This window comes from Lactuca virosa, chromosome 8 (genome assembly GCF_052849685.1).
Source record: "Lactuca virosa cultivar CGN04683 chromosome 8, Lactuca_virosa_CGN04683_v6, whole genome shotgun sequence".
Lineage (NCBI taxonomy): Eukaryota > Viridiplantae > Streptophyta > Magnoliopsida > Asterales > Asteraceae > Lactuca > Lactuca virosa.
In genome coordinates this window covers 74532692-74554147 of record NC_136433.1, presented here as the reverse complement: position 1 = coordinate 74554147, position 21456 = coordinate 74532692, and the positions used below count along the sequence as shown (strand labels likewise).

Sequence of the window (21456 nt, the reverse complement as noted above, 5' to 3'; positions counted from 1 at the left end):
AATGTTGACATAAAATTATCAAACATCATTAAACTCTCACATCCCAATATTAAAAAAAATGGGTTAATATGATAATCTACAACAAATTATTTGAAAGGTATATTAAATTAAGAAAAAAACATTGTTAAAAAATAATAAATTAACTTTTGTTTTTAAAACACTTATTAATAATTTTTTGTTTTTGTTATAATGGTATTTTAAAAACAAAAATTATAATTTATCATTTTTTTTAGTTTTATTTTAGTTTAATAGTACTTTTAAAATATTTTATATAGGTCATTATCTTTTGGTAGTTTAGTTCACAATTTGATAATATTTTTATTTTATTTTTAGCATTTATCTATTATCTAAAAATACATAAAATTTATTGATTATATAATTCTGAATAATTAGTTAAGTACACATCAATATCAATCTATCTTTCAGATAAGATATTACGTTACAACATTCACAGTTTAATAAAAACTACGATCATTATATTGTGGATGTTCTAACATAAATTTGTTTTGAATGAAAATATATCGATATTAATCTCTAATTATAGAGTACAAAAATTATTAATATTGATATTTTTGGTTATTTTTTAAACAATATAAAAGTTTACAAATTAAAAATATTAGTTAGGCCTCTACGTTTAATCTAAACGGTTAAAATGATTACATTCACTTCATTTTTGCTTGAAACCTTGGATTCATCTTAATAGAGAATCCACTTCCATCTCAGATTTATCTAGGTCTATTATTTTGATATAATAAGTTAAAAAATACAAATGATTCTAATGAAATTTCATGAAAATAAGTGACTTGACTAGTGGATCTGAGGTTAAGATAGATCCAAATGAATTATTAAGATTACAAAATTAATAAATTTCATTTATTTTAGATAATAAATTTGGGTTATTGCTACTGTGCACCCACGTACGTTTCATTTTGGGTTTAAAAGGTCCTTATTCTATTTTTTAAGCTTTTTAGATCCTTACACTTTCAAATAATTGGTTAAAAGAGTGAATATGACCATTTTAACTGGGTTAACCAGTTGCTTATGAGTACGTGGATGTCCACGTGTGTAGGCATAACCGATTTCCTCTTATTTACAGACATTGGTCTAGGGTTCCATCGGAACCATCGATTCACTTACCCTCATTCAAACCGATTTCTCTCTCATTTTTCGTCAAAGATGGCAGATGATGAAAATGGGTATCTTAAACTTGAGCTAAACAAATGTACTTTTTGTACCTAAACAAACCCTTTCATAATGGTATTAGAAAAATAGAATGTTATATAGAGTATGTCGAGTTCATACATGTTTCATACGCTATAGGAGGAGGTAAAACTTCATTATTCATTGACCACATTGGTGACGAATTAGAGGGTTGGTTTGTGTCAAGTGAAAATGAAGTAATTAGTGGTGATGATATGGAATTAGTTACTCAGGGTCAAAGAGAAGAGGAGACAGACATAGAAAATTTATCAGTGGACTTGGATGAATTGGGTGAGAAATATCAAATGAACAAAACTAGGAATGATGTTTTTTTTAGTAAGTTGTGCATGGATGATGAAGATGAAGTAGGTCATGCACACAACCAAGTAGTTGGTGACATTGCTTTTGATGAGGAATGTGAGAATAACCCTGAATGTGAGGAACATTGCATCTTTAATAAGGAAATCCCATGGAAAAAACAGAAACCAATATTGGGAATGAGATTTGAGAATCCAAAACAGTTGAAGCATATGTTATGTAACTATGCAGTTGCTAGTGGATATCAATTATGCTTCAAGAAAAATGATACCAAAAGACTGTTTGTATTATGTTGTGATGGAGCTTGTTTATTTAGACTTTAGGCATCATGGATGGGTGATGAACAATCTTTCCAGATTAAATCATTGAAGCCTGATCACAATTGTGCTAGGAATTTGAAGATGGGGTCGATTGTAACTTATGCCTAGATTGGAAGTAATTTCACTAAGAAAATTATGCATAGGCAGAAACTGAGTCATAGACAACTTAGACTCGAGGTTATGACAAAATTTGGAATAGTTGTTAGTGTTGGACAATGCAGGAGGGCAAAGAAATATGCTTTGAGTATAATTGAAGGTGATATTAAGGAACACTATGCAAGAATGTGGTCCTATGGTGAGGAAATAAGAAGATCAAACCCTGGTTCCACTGTGAAAATGGATACTAATCCAATGCCAGATGGTACAAACTACTTCAGTAAATTCTATGTTTGTTTTGTTGGACTGAAAAAAGGTTAGATGGATGGTTACAGAAGAGTAACAAGTTTAGATGGATGCTTCCTCAAAGGAGTTTGTAAAGGGGAATTGCATGCTGTTGTAGGGAGGGATGCCAACAACCATATTTTTCCTATTGCATGGTGTGTTGTAAATGTAGAAAACAAAGAGAACTGGAAGTGGTTTTTGGACTTACCAATTGATGATCTTGACCTAGTTAGAGGAAATGGCTTGACACTGATGTCTGACTAAAACAAGGTACTTTGTTTTTTTTCATGTTATTAACTTGTTGTGTGCCATGATGTTAATTTATTATTTGTATTGTAAGGACTAATAGAGGCTGTTAAAGATCTACTGCCTCATGCTGAGCACAGGCAGTGTGCAAGACACATCTTATCCAACTTCAATAAAAGGTTTCCTGGAGCCCACTTTGAGACATGTTATGGGCTGCAAGTAAAGCAACAACAAAAGCTGCATTTCAATCAAAAATGAAAGAAATTCAATTGTTAAGCCCATAAGGATATACCTATTTGATGGATAAGGATCCTAAAAATTGGTCAAGGTCACATTATAAATTAGGTAGATGTTGTGACTCAGTAGAGAATGGGCAGTCTGAAAGTTTCATTTATGTAATAGTAGATGCTAGGAAAAAGCCTATCATAACAATGTTGGAAGAAATAAGGCTTTACATGATGGAGAGAATGTACATAATGAGAGCAAAGGGATGACATGGGAACACAACCAAGTTTGTCCTGCTATAAGGTTGTTGTTAAATGACTTGAAGAAACATCAAAGGTATTAGCAAGTGTATGCAAGTGGTCTTAATCAATTTGAAGTAAGAAGTGGTGTAGAGGGTTTTACAGTAGACCTTAAAAGGAAAACTTGTTCTTGTAGATTATGGGATGTTACAAAAAGCATGAGACAAAAAAAAGTTAGGTGCAGTCAACTATACAGAAAGCTATTAATACATCAAAAAAAATGATCCACATTTTAAAAAGAAAATAGAAAATCCGAAGGGCAATTCAATTTCCTATTGCTTTTATTTTGTATAGCATTCCATTTTAATTTTGATATATATATATATATATATATATATATATATATATATATATATATATATATATATATATATATAATTTTGAATAGCATTCCATTTTAATTTTGATTTATATATATATATATATATATATATATATATATATATATATATATATATATATATATATATATATTATAAAACATTTTAATCATATCTTGAATTTTAAGAGGTATAAGTTATAAAACGTTTTATATAAATCAATTATGCATAAATAATTCATTAATACTTGCCAAAACTTTGAAGACTTGAATTAAGAAAAATAATTAATAAATTTAATTAGGAACAAAATAAAAATTTTAAAAGATTAGATTCATGTATATAAATTAATTTTCATTTCTTAAACTAAACACCAATATTAATTAATTTACATCAATAGTATAAACAAACAATATAAATATATGGTATAAACATAAATATTTTATTTAAAAATGATAATTTTTTTTATTACATAATAACTAATATATATATATATATATATATATATATATATATATATATATATATATATATATATATATATATATATATATATCCCAAAAGTATCTAAAAAACTCACTTATAAATGACGAGTCTTGCTATATTGCTTTTTGTTAAAGAAGTTATCAACATAATGGATGTACTTTTGAAATGACGAGTTTAATCAAAAACTTAAAATGATAGTTCAATACAACAGAAGTTTAATCGTCTTAAAGTGTTTAATTGCTATTTAATATGACACATTATGGAGTTTAAGTGATATTATACATTATGATTATTGGTATTGTAATTGTTAGTCGGTACAGATGTTTGTTGGTACAAACTTCACCAAACACATCTTTATATCACCAAATAAATATTTCTTCATATTTCAACATCTTATATTTTTATTATGTACCTCCTATGATTAGGGGTGACAATGGTGTAATACCTATAATTTGGACATGGTCAAAAGTCAAAACTAAAAATATATTAGAAATTTTGATTTTATATTACACGACAATTTTTATGATCAAGTATAATATGGATTTAAATGGATGTTAAAGAATCTACAAATTCATGTGGAATGCTTACTATTTTGGGACATGAAAATGTCAATTTGTATGAGAAATACATAATAGCATGATATTTGATTGTCTAAAAAATGTAATACTGTCAATATTTTGGGCAAATATCATATTAGCCTATCGAACTTGCCGTGCTTGTTTTAAAAGGTCACCCAACTTTTTTTTGTATATTAAGGAAATGAACTCTCGTTTAACCTGTTAAAAAAGTCACTTAACCCACTATAACATGTTTTAATCTCATTGTAGCCTCATTTCGGTTTCTTATACCAAAATCTTTCAATCAATCGAGTCAAATTCTTCCATTTTCATCACTAGAACAAAAACATTTATCCAACCAAACAACCCACCACCCCTAATGATCTGATCAATGTCAAACATCAAGAATTCAAGTTTTTCAGATCATCCACCAATGTCTAAACCATTTCTAACATGAATTAAGTGAAAAACGTTTTCATAAAATAGGAATTTGTGATCTAAACTTAGATACAAAGGAAAAATCCCTCTTGCATCAATGTATTTTCATACCTGCAATAACTAACACTGAAATCGACCATGTGATCAAGTAGTGTGAGTGGTCTATCGAAATCGACTTGTTAAGTTTTCTCAAATTATCAAGGATTGATCCATTAAACTTGTTTCCACTTAGATCCAACCGAGAAAGTTGTTCTAGCTTTAAAAGAGAATTCAGAATAGAACCCACAAATTTGTTGTTCGTCAAGTACAGTTCTATAAGCTGTTTGAGACCAAAGATTTCATCTGGAATCTCTCCTTTAAGATTATCGTTACCAAGCAAAAGGATTTGAAGGGAATAAATGTTTGAAAATTCTACAAGAATGGTACCTGAAAATTGGTTTTGTCCCAAGTATAACAACATCAAACTAGTTAGGTTTCCGATTTCACTTGAGAGGGGCCCGGAAAACAAATTGCCATGAATTTGCAGAATTTTGAGATTAGAAAGTCTTCCAATACCCGGTTTTAACAACCCACTGAAATTTTTATGTGCCATATCTAAGATCACAAGACTTGAACAACTGAAGAGATCATCCGAGATTCTTCCTGACATTTTGTTGTCACTGACAACTAGATATGTAAGATTTGACAAGTTCCCTAAGCCCTGAGGAATTTCTCTTGTCATCCTATTTCTAGTAAAATCTATCCAACGGATATTTGTGCAGTTTGTGATGCTTGACGGAATAGACCCTTCTAGAATATTGTTACTAAGAGGCAAATTTCTAAGATTATGAAGAGACCCAATGCTCGAAGAACTGATCCGATGAGAAAGTTTAAGCTAATCAAGAAGGGTTTGATTGATCTGAAAATTCATTATCATCAAGTTTTTCGGTTCGATTAATCTGAAAATGAAAAGAACTAGTTGAGTTGATCAAGAAGGGTAGATATGGTGATGATATTTCAATGGAGGCGTAGTTGATGGTCAAACAGTGGTCAAAGCATATATTTTACAGGCTTACCTGGTATCAGGTCACATAAGGATGTTTTAAAACAGGAAAATGAGAGTTCATTTCCTTTATGTATAAAAAAAAGTTGGGTAACCTTTTAGAACAAACACGATAAGTTCGGTGGGCTAATATGACATTTGCCCCAATATTTTTGTAAATAGTCGGCATCAAAATATTTGTCTATACTTATTTTTCATAAGCTTTTAATATGTTAGATTTGCTAAAATCCTTATTTTTAACATTTTTAAACATTTTAAAAATTCTTATTTTTTAGTTTAAAATATCATTGATAGTCTTAGGTGGTTTTTGTTTTTTAAGATATAAAAAGTTTGCATTCTACATACCATATCTGCAGACATATACAGAAGAAGAGATAAACAAAACATTTGCAGTCTGAAAGAAGAAAATTATTTGTTTTTTAAAGTTTGTAGGTTGTTATAATAAACCGAAATTTAAATCAACAACCTTTTTTTAAAACTTTAAATAGTTTTTCAATACTAAAATTTAAATAAACTGGTTTTCCATTATGTATATATGTTTTGGTTGATTATAACTTGAATAACCAATAACCGACTTTTAATAAGTTTAATCTATATATTACTTTAATTTCAGTTAAAAAGTAGAAAAATATGAAAGTATATATATATATATATATATATATATATATATATATATATATATATATAACAAAAGACGATAAGTTTTGGTGTATTTATTTATAATTTTTAAACATAAATAATCTACAACACTAATTTATTAATAATCAATGTTCAAATCCAAAAAAAATTTAAAAAAATTGAAGTTTCGAGACCGGTTTCAAGAAAGACCGGAACTTCAAAGACCACGCCGAAAAAAGATCGACTCGATATTGTTCTGGACCGCTCCTAAAAAACCGAACTTTTTCGAAATCTACTCAAGACGTGTTCAGGACCACGGATATGCATCTTTAGAATGGGATAAAAATAAAATGAAAAATGACATTTGGAAGCTTAATTAGAGATGCTCCCAATTGGGTGGGGGGTTTAAACAATCCGTCATCAATTTTTTAAATAAAAAAATAAAAATTAAATGGTTAATGGTGAACTAGGCCTTGCTCACTTCATTTATTTTCTTTTTTCTTTTATATGTCATATTCTATTTTTTATTGATTTGTAACTTATATATTAAATATTATCTCAATAAAATTAGCAAAAAATACTAAAATTTTACAAAAAAAAATTCTTTTTAAATAGAGTATAATATCGATATATTTCCTATTTAATTTTAATTTTTTATTTATAATAAATAATTGGTTTGGGTTAGGTTGCTAATGAGATGAAAATTTTGTTGGATTGGGTTGCATCCAAGAAAGAAAAATTATTTTTTTAATAAAAAATTTGGGTCGGGTTGGATTGGTGATGCCGATAGTCTTATGAGGGACCTTTCATTCTAAAGTTTGATCGCTCGTGGGCCCAGTTACATTTTATCCTTCAAGTTCAATTAATTGTGAAATGGGCTTAGTGTGCTTGTCATCAAGGTCAAGCAGTGAAGTGGCGTTATTTTCGTCCAATAGTTTTACAAGGCCCATCAGTTGTAATTACCCACCTGCATTTCATTTATTAAGTAGTAATTGTGAGACTAATGTATTACATGAGTTGATTTTAAAATTAAAAAAAAAATTAACTATGAAAGTCTAAATAATTATGAACTTTGAATTTATAAGAAAAAAATGAATTATTAAAATTGAAATGTTTTTTATCTTTTAAATTTAAACAAATAATTTAAATAAATAAATAAAAGAAATTAATAAACTTTAATGTAAATTTTTTGAAACTAAGAGGTAAGTCCATTAATGAAATGATATTCATTTATTACTATATTTATTTTAATTATTACATTAAAATATTATATGCAATTTAATAAAATAGGAAAACCCCTAAAATGACATGTAGAAAAAAAAAATTAATTCAAAATTACCACAAATTGACATTTGTCAAATTGAAAGAGAGTATGTCATGTAGGGATGTGCGTTTGGACCGAATACCCGAACCGAAACCGATACTCGGACCGAACCGACCCGAATTAGGACCAAATAAGTTATTTGGGTCGGTTCTCGGGTATCTATTTTTGCCCAATTCGTGTTTCAGGTTATTCGGTCCGGGTTACCCGAATAAATGTTTAATCGAGCCAAAAAGACCGACCCGGAAAGTGAATAGTCACTTGAACCGAATAACCCAAATAAACCAAAATGACTCGAATAACTCAAATAAACTGAAATAACCCGAATAATCCAAATAAGGAAATTTTATATCTAGTTCAAGAAAAAAATATTAAATTAATATTTTTTTTTCTTGAGCTAAATATAGAATTTCCTTATTTGGGTTATTCAGGTCATTTCGGTTTATTTGGGTTATTCGGTTCAAAAATATAGTGTAAATGTTTATTTGGGTTATTTCGGTCCTATCGGGTTAATAACCGAACCGAAACCCGTATTACCCGAAACGAAGCGGTCAGTATTAGTATAATCAGTTCGGGTGTCAGTTCCCATTTTTCATCCAATTCGGGTTTCGGGTTATTCGGGTTCGGGTCGGTTCCGGTCCGAAACACATCCCTAATGTCATGTGGCAAAAAAATTCTTTATTTATTAGAAATGATTTCTTCATCATCAATACCTTCGTCTAAAAGTGTCCGAAATACTTTCCAAATCTGAATCCAATTTAGTTTCTTCATCCGAATTGCAAAATGATGGTGTTGTATGATCACATTATATTCTTTTACCCATACACATAATGTGAAATTCCTCCGGAAAATTTACTTATTTAGGAATCCAATTTATTATCAAATCTGGAACCAAACATAAAAATATAGTAGATTTAAATTCCAATTCTTTCTAATTCCCAAAAATTCCAGCAAACCAAACACCACCTTAATTTTTTTCAACACCAATTCCTCTCCCATCTGTTTTTCTCGTATTTTCTTAATGACATATATGATACAAGATTAAAATGTATATTTTCTTACATATATTACACAAGATTAAAATGTAGATTCCTCTCCATGTTTTCTCGTGTTTATCTCACAAAACTTAAATTTCCCTAAGGTGGGTAAAAATTTTCCTTTCGAACCAATTTTTTTTGTCTTTCCATATGATTTCATTCTCCACACCATGTTATTTTAGATATTTTATCTAAGAAATGGTCACCACACTATTGTACCAAAATAATTTTATTGTCTATCTTTTTATTTTTGAGTTTTAACTTTTTTATTTCATTTTTTACTGTTTTGATAATTTTGAAAATAAATTACATAATTTTATAAAAAATAATTTTATAAAACATGTCATGAAAAAAAAAATTAAATTACATAATTTTATAAAACATGTCATGAAAAAAAATTACATAACTTTTTCTCTCTTTTTGAGTTTTTTTTTCTAAATACACTGCTTATCGGCATCGTTAGCATCGTAGATATGACCCCCCCCCCCCCCAACCCCCCGGTCGAAGTCGCTCATGTTTTTGTGTGTCTTGAACATCAACGATTTTATGCAAATTTTTTGAACCTGGTATCTTCAACTATCAAATTATGCATTACGATACATACGTACATGATATATCATAAATTTTATATCTTATATGGATGTGTCACATGTTCTACTATGTGTCACTTCGACTTTAGAACCCCCAAAAGCATGTTCCACATCCTTACTTGTTGCGTCCTGTTTTCCCTTGAAAAAGATTTCTCTTCGTTCCACTAGGTGTCGGAATGCCTTCTTGAATGTAGCATACGTAGAATATATTTCCCTCGTAAGGTCAAACCCAAACTTATATTTATTTCCAATCATTGTGAAAGGAGCATCTAATGTCTTTCCTGATAAAATATTGGCGACTGATCAAGAACATTGATGTCGTTATCGAAACCTGCAACCCCAAAAAAGCATGTCAAATCCACAAATCTTGGGAAACAACAATCTCTAATACTAACGAAGGTGTTCCATGATGATCACTTACAAACTCCCATCTCCACCCCTGAGGATAATTTTACAATCCCAATATGTACAATCAATGCTTTCTAGCATACCGAGAAAACCATGTCTCTCTTCATGTACCACATATAGTTGTTTCATATCATTCAACAAAGTTTCCGCAAATAAAACGTCACCGAATATTTCAACACCTTTTGACAATCTATAGAAACTTTTCTTCGATTTTTTCCAGATATTTTCATATAATCGTCAACGAAATCGATTGACTCCCTGTAAAAAGATACCTAAAGACGTATTTAATATGTAAACATATGTATTTATTTTGTATAAAAATATATTTAATATGTATAAATATGAAAGTGTATGCTTTCCAAGGTGTAGAAACACATCTACTCTAATAAATAGTTTTTTTGTCCCATGTTACACTCTCAATCATTTTATCATATATCATTTTGTGGTTATTTAAAAAAAATCATATGTTATTTTATGTTTTTTTTTTACATTTTTTAAATTTTACGTAGTATTTAAATGGAATAATAAATGTATATGAATTTGATTAATCTCACTTTTCTTCTAATTTTTAAATTCCTAAATTGAACCTTAATTTATTTCATTTGTTTATTTATTTAAATTATTTGTTTAAAGTTAAAAGAGAAAGTATTTCAATTTCAATAATAGTATAATATTTTTCTCACTTTTCTTACAAATTCAAACTCTAATTTAGAATTTCCTATTAATTTTTTTTTCTTAATAAACTCGTGTAGTACACGTGTCTCAAAAGTAGTTCTTACTCAAACGAAACCTTTGTTTAAAATCTTTTAACTTGTATACACAATTATCCAAAAAATAATCATGATATAAACATTTGTATGCTTCCTCGCAATTCCTGCTTAACCTCGCACTTCTTGTTTGTAGTAGGACTTCATTTTCTTCTTGTAGTTCGTTGGTATAATCCAGATACATCATGGTGATGAACATATCAACATCAACGGAGGGCGAGTTAAACAAATTTATAATTTTTTTTTTTTTGGAAATTTGAATAAAAAGATACAAAAAAAAAAAGTGAGAGTGGTGCGTAAAAAAATAAATCATAGCTTGTTTTATATTTTTAGAAAAATACAATTAAAACAAAAATGGTCGTTGGACTAGTCAATGGGCCATTTGGGCTTTGTTTTCTTCATGTTGAGCTACGTTACAGTCTCCACATGCTTGTACTTAACGTGTATACTTAACGTGTAGGCAAGAAGGGTGATTTTAGGTCCTCCATGTCGTTGAGGTTGACCAGGTCACCCTCCAAATAGTGTTCCCTGGCCCATATCCTATCCAACCTAAGCTTATGAGATTGAGTAAATTCCGCGAATGATTTCTATGGTTTGAGGTAATCTGCGTATTTGGTCTATAATTTTCTTTTATCTCGGATGGTCTCTAGAATGTATTTTTTTACGCGTTGGGTCCCTCACAGACATAAAAAGACCATTATACCCTTTCTTATTTTCTCTAAACTTTTCTTTTATTATTTTCTGATTTTTTAAATTAAATAAATACAAAACGGTCCACCCATTATGTGTGTCTCTCCTCGCCCATTCTTCTTCTTCCCATTCTCTCAAAATTTCCATCATCGTCGACAATTCTTTATCCAAGAAAACATTGCCGCCACCTCTCCTTCTCCGGCAGTTATTTGTATCCTGTATTCAACGAATCAACGTCGGGGACTCTATCGACATTGAGATGTAGAAACGAAGATCCACCAATTGTTTGGTCAGTTACTTGAAAACTCAAATGAAAATCCATCGGTTAGATCTGTTGACATCGAGATTCAGAATCAACGAATTGACGCCGACAAACACTACCACCCCCACGGTTGGTATACGTCCGACGACCACCAAACGCCATCATTTTATGAAAATCCACCATCGTTGGAAACCACTTGACGCCGCCTATATGCACCATTTGCACTATAGGCGCCATCGATTTGCACCATGTGGTTCGTTTTGGGGATTTGCCCTCACCGGTGAACCCACATATGCAACCATCCCATGTTCTTGTCTTTCCGTTGAATCTAAACCCTACAACTATGCAAGGTTTGGTCCACAATAGATCAAAACTAAAACACATGGATTTGTGCACAAGTTCGCGTCGATTGGATTTACAGGCTTTGAACAAAGAAGATGACAATGAAGGCATCTAGTAACATCGATGGTGATAGGGATAGATTTGCACACAAAAATCGCTCTTTCTATATTTGTTTGTTCTAAAAATATTGTTCCCGGAAACAGTTTAGTTCTTAGTTTTTAATAATAAATTGATTTATAGAAAGGGATATACAAGTAGGGGGACGGGGGAGGGGTAGGACATTCGGATCCAATATCTTTTTTTAATAATTAATAATAAATAATAATAAAAGAAAAATACCATCAAGGGCACAAAGGTCAATTCAAATCCGTTAGGGACAAAATACACAGATTACCTCAAACCATAAGAACCAGCCGTGTAATTTACTTATTTACTCATGTGCAAAAACTTTTTTAGAACATCACCCATAATATTCATTTTGTGATCACAAAAATTATGGATGATGCTTAGAAAGTTAGAGTTGATTCACTATCTTGCCAGCAAAATTGAATACAAGTTTACTTTGATAGGATCTTATGATCCTATCGAATCCTACATAACAATTTTAAGCAAATGATAGAACTCAATGTGTTAAAACCTCTAAAATCCAGACTTATGTGACGTTCTTGTTTCTATACAAACGATAAAAGTCAATGCGTGACTCAAAAAAGAACCCTTTAACGGGGTACCTAAATTACTTAGATATATATAGATAATCACTTACTAGAGTGATTGATTTATGTAATGATATAGATATATATAGTTAATCATTTGCTAGAGTGATTGATTTATAGATTCTACATGAACCAAACCTAAGCCATTGTGTCTAAATATAAAAAACCTCATAATATTATCTCTCTTCTTAAAATAACAAGATCATTGAACAACAAATAGGAATCTACATACGTCACCAATAGAACGTGTTAAAACAAAGCTTGAGGATAGCAATAAACAATTCCCTTTTGACAATCTTTGTATCATAGTATGTGTCAAATTGGCTTACGAATAGACAAATTATCTCGAAAGAAAAAAAATAAACACACATGAACACAACAAATGCACAAAATATGCAGTAATATGATTCTGCAAGTGTAATGTAAATGTTATTGCATTCCATATCACAATTTATGACCTCAAATATAACACCATTTAGCTACAAATCATTTAGCTCATCAATCAGTCTAGTATCTCAAAGATTAACATTAGAACAATCATACTGTAACTTCTCAAAGCACGATTTTGTTCACCAAAAATCAGTCATGCAAAGTTCCCAAAATATCCTCATCCCTGAATAAATGATACCTGCACACCAAACAATCCAAAAATCCACTCAATGAGATGTAAAAATATTCTTAACATGGCTAAAAAAGTTCATATGATTAGGAGGAAATTTTAGGTACAAAAAATGAAGAATGTAATGGCTTTGGAGGCAGGAATGAGAAGAAGGATTTGAACCCAACGTTGTAGAAGAAAAGCAAAACAAAAAAGTTCAAACTTTTCAACAACCCAGATTCAAAAAAGCTCAAAACCTGTACTATGATGCCATCATTTATGTTCATATCACAAAAATTAACAAAAATTATGTGAAATGAAGCAATAAAAATGATGTGAAGGGCAGTTGAATGAGAGGGCACCCTACAGAAAACCTGTAAGTATTTCAGAGCTATTAATGAAGAACTCTCCCCTGTTTAACATTCATGCCCAATTTACATATGCTACATATCACCAAAGATGATGTTTCTAATCTAATTATTCAGTATTTAACAATCATAACCTAATTCTATTGCAATAAACCGATTATGAACCAAAAAATCAGATCCGTTGTTGATATTGCCAAAAGCGAGAAGCAAAAGAGAAAGAAAACGTACTGTTTTTCGCCGAGCTTAACTTCCGTGCCTCCGTATTCAGGCAAGAGAACTGTATCACCTTCCTTTAGATCCACAGGAATCGTGTTACCTGATTTATCGCGAGTTCCAGGACCAACTGCAATAACTTTGCCGGAATTCAACTGCAAACGACATCACAAAACTAGTAAAATAACAAATCAAAGGCGGATCCAAGAAACAGGACGGAGGAGCGCGGAGGACGAATTACCTTGGAGGATTTCTCTGGGAGGAGAATGCCAGCGGTGGTTTTGGAGGGAGGAGCGATCTTCTCCACCAAAACTCTGTTGAGACACGGGATCAGACGCTTCGCCATAGCTAGTCTAGCACTGTATTTCTCTCTGGATCAACGTAGTGAATGTTGGACGGCGTTTTCTGGAGATTTAAACAGGAAATGAATGGAAGAATACGGTGGTGGAAGGTTCTAGGCCTCATTGAGGGTTTAGGGTTTTTCTAGAGAGCTGGTTTCAGCGGCGGCGTCCATTGGTGGCCCGTAATTGAGGAGGCCTATAGTTGCGAGGCCCATTAAGTATTGTGCCGCTTAAGAATAGTCCAACTTGTTTGTTAGATTACAACTTCATTAATTGTCTTATGGGATAAAGTTAGAGAGGTCTAACATTGTTAACTCGGAAGAGTGTGGTATAACTTTTGCCAATGGTAAAAAGATGTCACGTAAACGTCATCTAAGCTTTTACAGTTTTTATATTTTTTTACCTACGAGGTAGGGTGTGGTGATGTTTTTACCTACCAATTTTTTTTTTAATTCAAAAATCTAAATAATTACATAAACATAAAAATAAATACTAATTAAAATAACAAAAAATTTCATAAATTAAAAAAAAAAATTACATTTGATTTTACAATCATAAAACGAAAATTAAATTAACTAACTTAATAAAATCTTTCAGTCTGAATATTCACCGATATCATTGTCAATTGGTTTATTTAAATCAATTTCATTAAAGATATATATGTTCCACCAAGTCGTGCGAAGCTCGTGGTGTTTTTGATTGTCACGTATCGCCCTTCTTCTTGTACGCCATGAGATGAAATCATACGGTATTGACGCACTAGAGGATGCACTTGAGGATGCATTGTCATTTGGTTGAAACTGACAAATTATTTTGTGTTCGTCTTCCAAAATCATATTATGTAAATTTGAAAAAAAAAATGGCAGCATCAACGGTCACAAAAGCATCCCAACGTCCAATTTTCAAACTTTTATCATCGGTGGAACCTTACCACCAATACTTCACCGTCGGTGAAAATATGGAAGAGAGGCGGTGTTCACCGTCGGTAAAGCGGTCCACATCGGACTACCGGCGGTGAAAACCGCATGACACCCTTAGCCTAAAGACAATCCAAAAATTTATTAGAAAAATTTATTAGTTTTTTTTTTAAAAGTTATAAGAAGTAACTTTTAGATTTAAAGTTTTTTTGTTTAAACTAAAAATTAAATGTTTGTACTACCAAATGAAACTTTTGTTTAAATCAAATTATTTGTTTTTTTTTTTTTGAAACGGCAAATCTAACATACTTCTAAACTACTTTTTAAATCCACTTATGTCCACGACGAGACTTGAACCCTCAGCCTCAAGGAGAAGGACAACACTGGATACAGTTGAACGTTGGACTAGAATTTCTCACAATGCTCAACGCCAAAAACATTATTTTGATGTTTTTCTATCATATAATTACTAACATAATGTGGCTTATATGTTCTAGTCCAAGTCAAATTATAATGTGTTTTTTAATTTGTATTTGTATTTGTTTTGTTTGTTAATATTATTAACATTAATACTAAATTCCAAGCAATCAATAATTTCTTTAATTTTTTATGATATAATTAACGTGTCTCGTATAATCATATTAAGACAAAGATACAAAGAGTTTTTTTTTTTTTCGAAAGAGTCAAAGATACGAAAGTTAAGGGATTCTAGCGATGATTTTTGGTTATTTCCATAAAAGACCTTATATTTTGACTTTTTTTCTTTTTAGACCTAGAACTTTTTTATTTTCCGAAAAAGACTCAACTTTTACCTGTTACTTGTTATTTCAGACCCTAGCAGGTCACCAACAGGTAAATTAGGTATTTATTTTTTCATAAAAGACCCTATATTTTATAGTTTTTTCCATTTCAGACCTAAAATGTTTTTTTTTCAAAATAAACTCAACTTTAAAATTAGTTATAATCTTTAAAACCATATATATAAGGTACTTATTGACTACACAAAAAAGAAAGTATAAATGTATAAACTAAAAAATGTTATCTAATCTATTATCTTTTGAGCGAATATAACTTAGAAGAATTGCAAAATTTTATTTTTGTGTAAAAGATATAATTAAACTTTATCTTGGATATATGTTATATCACTAAACCTGATATATTGTTTATAAAAAATGTTATTATTACCGTTAATAAAAAGTTTGATGTTAATTTGATATTTTTTGGTAACATGGATAATACATGGTTAGGAAGAATCTTTTAGCATAATAACAACTTTTTTTATTTGTAGAAAAAAAACATACCACGTAATTTAACAAACTGTATACAAAATAATTTTTTTTAGTTTGTCTATTATACTAATTTCGTGAGTTGGACATATTTCCCTCTCTCACTTTTCTATATTATTTTTTTGGTCCAATTTTTTAATCAATTTTTTTAGAACAGTTAACAAACACACTCACTATCATACTCCTAAACCAAAACTATAGAATATTTTGTAGCATTAGCCCATTATTCATGGGGGCGTTGAGGGGGGCAAAGTGGACAGCTGCACAGGACCCAATTTCTTTTATTATATATTATATATACATTTATTTAAAAATAAAAAACTTATAATAGCGATAGGGGTCATTTTTTCATGACTCGTCATGGGCATTTGAGGATATATACATCTCCAGGATCGGCCATGCCATTATTGAATAATATGTTATAATTATATTAAATACATACATAAAAATATTAATCCTAAACATTCGTAATAGTTTTGTTTAGATATATCAGATTCAAGTTTAAGACATTCTTAAAAAATGTTAACATCACATATAAATACATAAAACTATATTATGGGAATGAAACCATTCGAGTATAAATTAATGCAAAAGTTAAATCGTTGTATGTGTAATGGTTTAAAAAAAATGTTTCATGCGTAAATCAATACGATGCCAAAAGATACAAAAGTTAAATCGTTGTCTATTATTTAAACTAAAAGAATATAATTATGTTTTTTATACCCTGACGAAATTAAGCTACATGAACTTGGTGTAGTGAAGAAATAACTTTTACAACTATTTTTTTTAAAAAAAAATATACGTGGACAAAGAAATTGTCCAATCATAAATAAATGTAGGCATAATAATTACATTGTTTAAATCGATGTCTATGTTTAAACTAAAAGGATATAATCATGTTTTTTATACAACTAGTCTTGAAATAAAAAACATTTTAGGTCTAAACTGGAAAAAAAATATAAAATATAGGGTCTTTTATGAAATAAAAATACTCAATTTCCCTTTCGGTGGCCTGTTAGGGTCTAAAATAACAAGTAACATGTAAAAGTTGGGTCTTTTTCGGAAAAGAAAAAGGTTTTAGGTCTAAAAAGAAAAAAAGTCAAAATATAGGGTCTTTTATGGAAATAACCCATGATTTTTGGTATGCATGAGAGATTTGTTATATATACTTTTAGAAAGAGGAAAGATTGAGCTTGTTGACAAATATTATAATTTTCTTTCCATTAATTCCATATGAATATGAATATTCGTGTGTTCATAACAAAACTATGTAGTTAAATTTTGTGCACCTATATGTTGAAAATAATAAGATATTAACCATAAAATAATAACTTACACTAAGTTGATACATAAATTTCTAATTATTTTCTTTAAAAATCATATAATTTAATAACATTTATTCGTGGTTTGCGTTTAAATAAAACTAAACATGGGTTTCGATTTAGTATTACAATTTACGTTATGATTGATTAATTTAGAAATTACTTATATATCGATTGATTTTGTTTTAAATTGATCATGATGATTAATTGATATAGGAATCATTGTTTATAAGTTAACGCAATGTATATTTTTAATGTTAATTAAATAAAAACCACTTATTTAGAAAAAAACTGAATAATACTATTTTTTAATTTTTTATTTAATTTGACTTATCATTCTATATTTATAATATTTAAACGTTTTAAAATAATATTTGAATATATATTTTAAAATTATTTTATGTTTTGTTTGATGTTTTGGATTTAACATTATATTTAAATTAACAAATAAATATATTATAATAATCTTTTTAAAAGTCTATAAATAAAAAGAAAATATTTTGCAACTAATAATATGTTTTAAAATAATAGATTAATTATATTAAGTTAGAAATTAAAAGGTTGTAGAGGTTTCAAATGGGAAATTTTATACTTACCCTCCAATTGCTTTGTGTATCCCTTATGTGAATGTAATAGTGTGTAACGTCCGCAGATTCGGGCTAGTTAATTTAGAGATAATAAACATTAAAAATGACTTTTTGATAGACGGTTATGTAGAATAAATAATCTTAACCAAAGTATAGTATATGTTACAAGGATTCTGTACATATAAAGAACGCTAAAATCCGACTTATAACGAAGAAGTTATGACCCGTCGAAGTTCGATTAAACCGACACGGCTCCGCGTATTGTAAAAAGTAAATTTCTGATAAAATACTTTTTAGCCTTAGATATTTAAATGAAAATCGTAGTAGACGTTAAACCGAGAACGTATATATAGAGAACGTCCCAATCTGAATTCGTTAGAGGAAATTATGATTTTTCTAAGATTTAGCATAACAGTACACAACTCTGAAATTGAATTTTAGATCGATCGATTTTTAGCCGAAACAATCTAAACGAGAATTGAATATTTCGTTAATAGGAGCTCAACGATATAAATACAGTCGAAAATGTAACGCTTGATCCATGTATTATTTATTTCTCAACATTTTAGGGTTTTGGGCTGGAGCTCGACGAGTTGGGGAGCTCCAACTCGTCGTGTATGGATCTATTTGGACGCGGAAATTAAGGGTCTACTCGACGAGTTGGAAGGCCCTAATTTGACGAGTTGACGCTGGAAATGAAAACCCTAATTTTCGGGCATTATACCCTATTTAAAGGACTTAACTTCTAGGGTTGGCCTCCTTACCAGCCCCCCTTGCCCAGAAGAAACCCTAGATCGTTTTCCCCAATTGTTCATTACGTTTTGAGAGTTTTAGAGTGATTCTTGAAGGAAGTCTTGAATAGAGAAGTAGCAAGCTTGGAGGAGTGATCTTGGATCCAGAAACTCTACATCAAAGGCTACATCTTTGAGGTATAAAGTCAGAACCTTGACATGTAGCTTATTAAATCTCATCTTTTGTAGTTTTGGCTTGGTTTTGGGACTTTGACTTGAGTGTCCAAAGAAAAGAGATTCCCAGGGGTTGAGGATGTAGATCTGGCCCCTACATGACCTCTACAGGATTAAAGTTGCAAACTTTAATAGCCTCCATGTCCCATTCATGAAATATGTCCATTATGAAGCCAAAAATGAATCTTAGAGAGTGTTCTAGCATGCATGGACGTAAAATTGGAAACTTTACGTGATTAAACCACCTTAGGACCTCATATATGTGTTTTGGGACATTGGAGTGAGAGTTTAAGGGCTTAATGGGTCAATACCTTCCTTAAAGGAACTAGGGTTTGGGTTTAGAGCTTATTAGATGATCCTTGGGGGTAAAGTTGGAAACTTTACCCTTCTAGGCATCTCTGAGGATTGGGATCTGAGGTTTGGAGCCTTTGGATTCAATAAAAAGGGCTTAGTGCATTAAGTGGGCTGGCAGACTAAATAACTCGACGAGTTCATAGGTGAACTCGGCGAGTTGCGTTGGGGTTACCCCGATTCTGCTGGAAACAAAGGAACTCGACGAGTTGTAGGAAAACTCGACGAGTTGGATCGCAATATCACGATTCTGTCTTTGGGGTGGACTCGATGAGTTGATGGGTAACTCGACGAGTTACGTCAACTCGGAGTGTTGACTTTGACTTTGACCAGAGTTGACTTTTAAGGGTTTGAAGAGTTCAGTTGTATCTAAGGGGTTGTTTATGATTAGGGAATTGACGGAGCTGATACTCGGAGCTTGGACCTATTCCGCTACAGTTCGCATTTGAGGTGAGTCTCCTCACCATACCAATGGGTCGAAGGCACCAAGGCTGACCCATTATGTGATATGTGATATACTAGTTGTTTATGTGATATGTGATATGCTAGCAGTCTCTGTGATATTTGCATGGAAGACCTCGGGGGTTCCCAAGGCAATTGGATATCAGATCATGTGGGGGTTCCCATGACATTCCAGGCTAAGACCATGTGGGGGTTCCCATGGCATGGGTGTAAGACCTTGGAGGGTTTCCATGGCATCCTTAGATGTTTGTAAGACCATGTGGGGGTTCCCATGGAAATGGGCTAAGACCATGTGGGGGTTCCCATGGCACCCAGTGTAAGACCTTGGAGGGTTTCCATGTCATCCTTGTATGTTTGCATGCATGGCTTATGTGGTTGGTGTAGCTTATGTGACTTATATGGATTATATGGATGATACGATTTATGTGATTATGTGGACTGCGTGGGGTATGTTATGGGGAACTCACTAAGCATTAGCTTACAGTTTGTTGGTTGTTTCAGGTACTTCGGGATCTAAGGGCAAGAGCCCGACGTGATGGCGCAGCATGCACTCTCTGGCGTTTTAATTGGGACACTCTGATATTATGAATAATTTTTTGATGTTATGGAATTTGAAAACAAATGTGGTTGGAATTCTATTTTATATGGAAATGATTTAGTTATTTAAAATGAAAAAATTTTACTGGAAATTTGGGTTGTTACAAGTTGGTATCAGAGGCTTGGTTTAAGTGATTCGGACACACCCTTGGGTGTATCAGAACTCAAACTGAGGAAATGGTAAACATGTTTTTTTAAATCAAAAGTTCAAAATTTATTAAAACCGAAAAAGGGAGAGTGCAAAGCGCATAATCAGCCGAGCTCAAGTAAGTGGTTCCACAATATGTTAGCCATGCTATATTGATATTTGGAATTTGATAATCGGATGGATTTTGCTATGTGTATGCTTTCAAAGTTGTATACGTTTAGGATTGCATAGCCTTAGAATGATGAATTCTGACTTATTACTGTTCCTTGTCTGGATTGTGGTCTAGGGTAGAAGTTTATTTAAAAGTCTATGTGGTTATATTTGTGTATAACTTGCATGCATAGGGCAACCTGTTATGTCTGTTGGGATTCTGGTTTGATAGGGCTGAGCAAATCTTAGGATAACCTAGGATTTGAGTATGCGACAATTTATGAGATATGTTTTGTTCTGGGAGAAATTAGAGTTAACAGGTAAAGCCTTGAGGAAGGTACAGGTAGGTGTGGAAGGTAGTATTGGGCCCGTACTACTGAAAGCACATGACTTGTACCCGAACCAATGTTAGATCTGGAAGCTCTAAGAAGGCCGGTGCAGAGGGATCCCCTTTTGAATATATTGATCATTTTGTTATATGGTATTTTTTTCAGTTCAGAATGGTGGTGACACGTCATGGAGCAGGGGGATCAGGATCAGGATCAAGATCTGGGTCGGGCTATGGTACTGAGCC

At 31.3% G+C, this 21456-nt stretch overlaps 1 protein-coding gene across 1 annotated transcript; it reads right to left on the bottom strand.

The window, feature by feature from the left end:
- Positions 1–12995: 12995 nt before the first annotated feature.
- LOC145134610 (10 kDa chaperonin, mitochondrial-like) lies at positions 12996–14211 on the bottom strand. Its single transcript, XM_079069457.1, has 3 exons — positions 13998–14211; positions 13772–13911; positions 12996–13205 (listed from the first exon to the last, which is right to left on the bottom strand). Exons 1-3 carry the CDS (start codon positions 14100–14102, stop codon positions 13157–13159), a joined length of 294 nt encoding a protein of 97 aa, XP_078925583.1. The 5' UTR covers positions 14103–14211; the 3' UTR covers positions 12996–13156.
- Positions 14212–21456: the final 7245 nt, after the last annotated feature.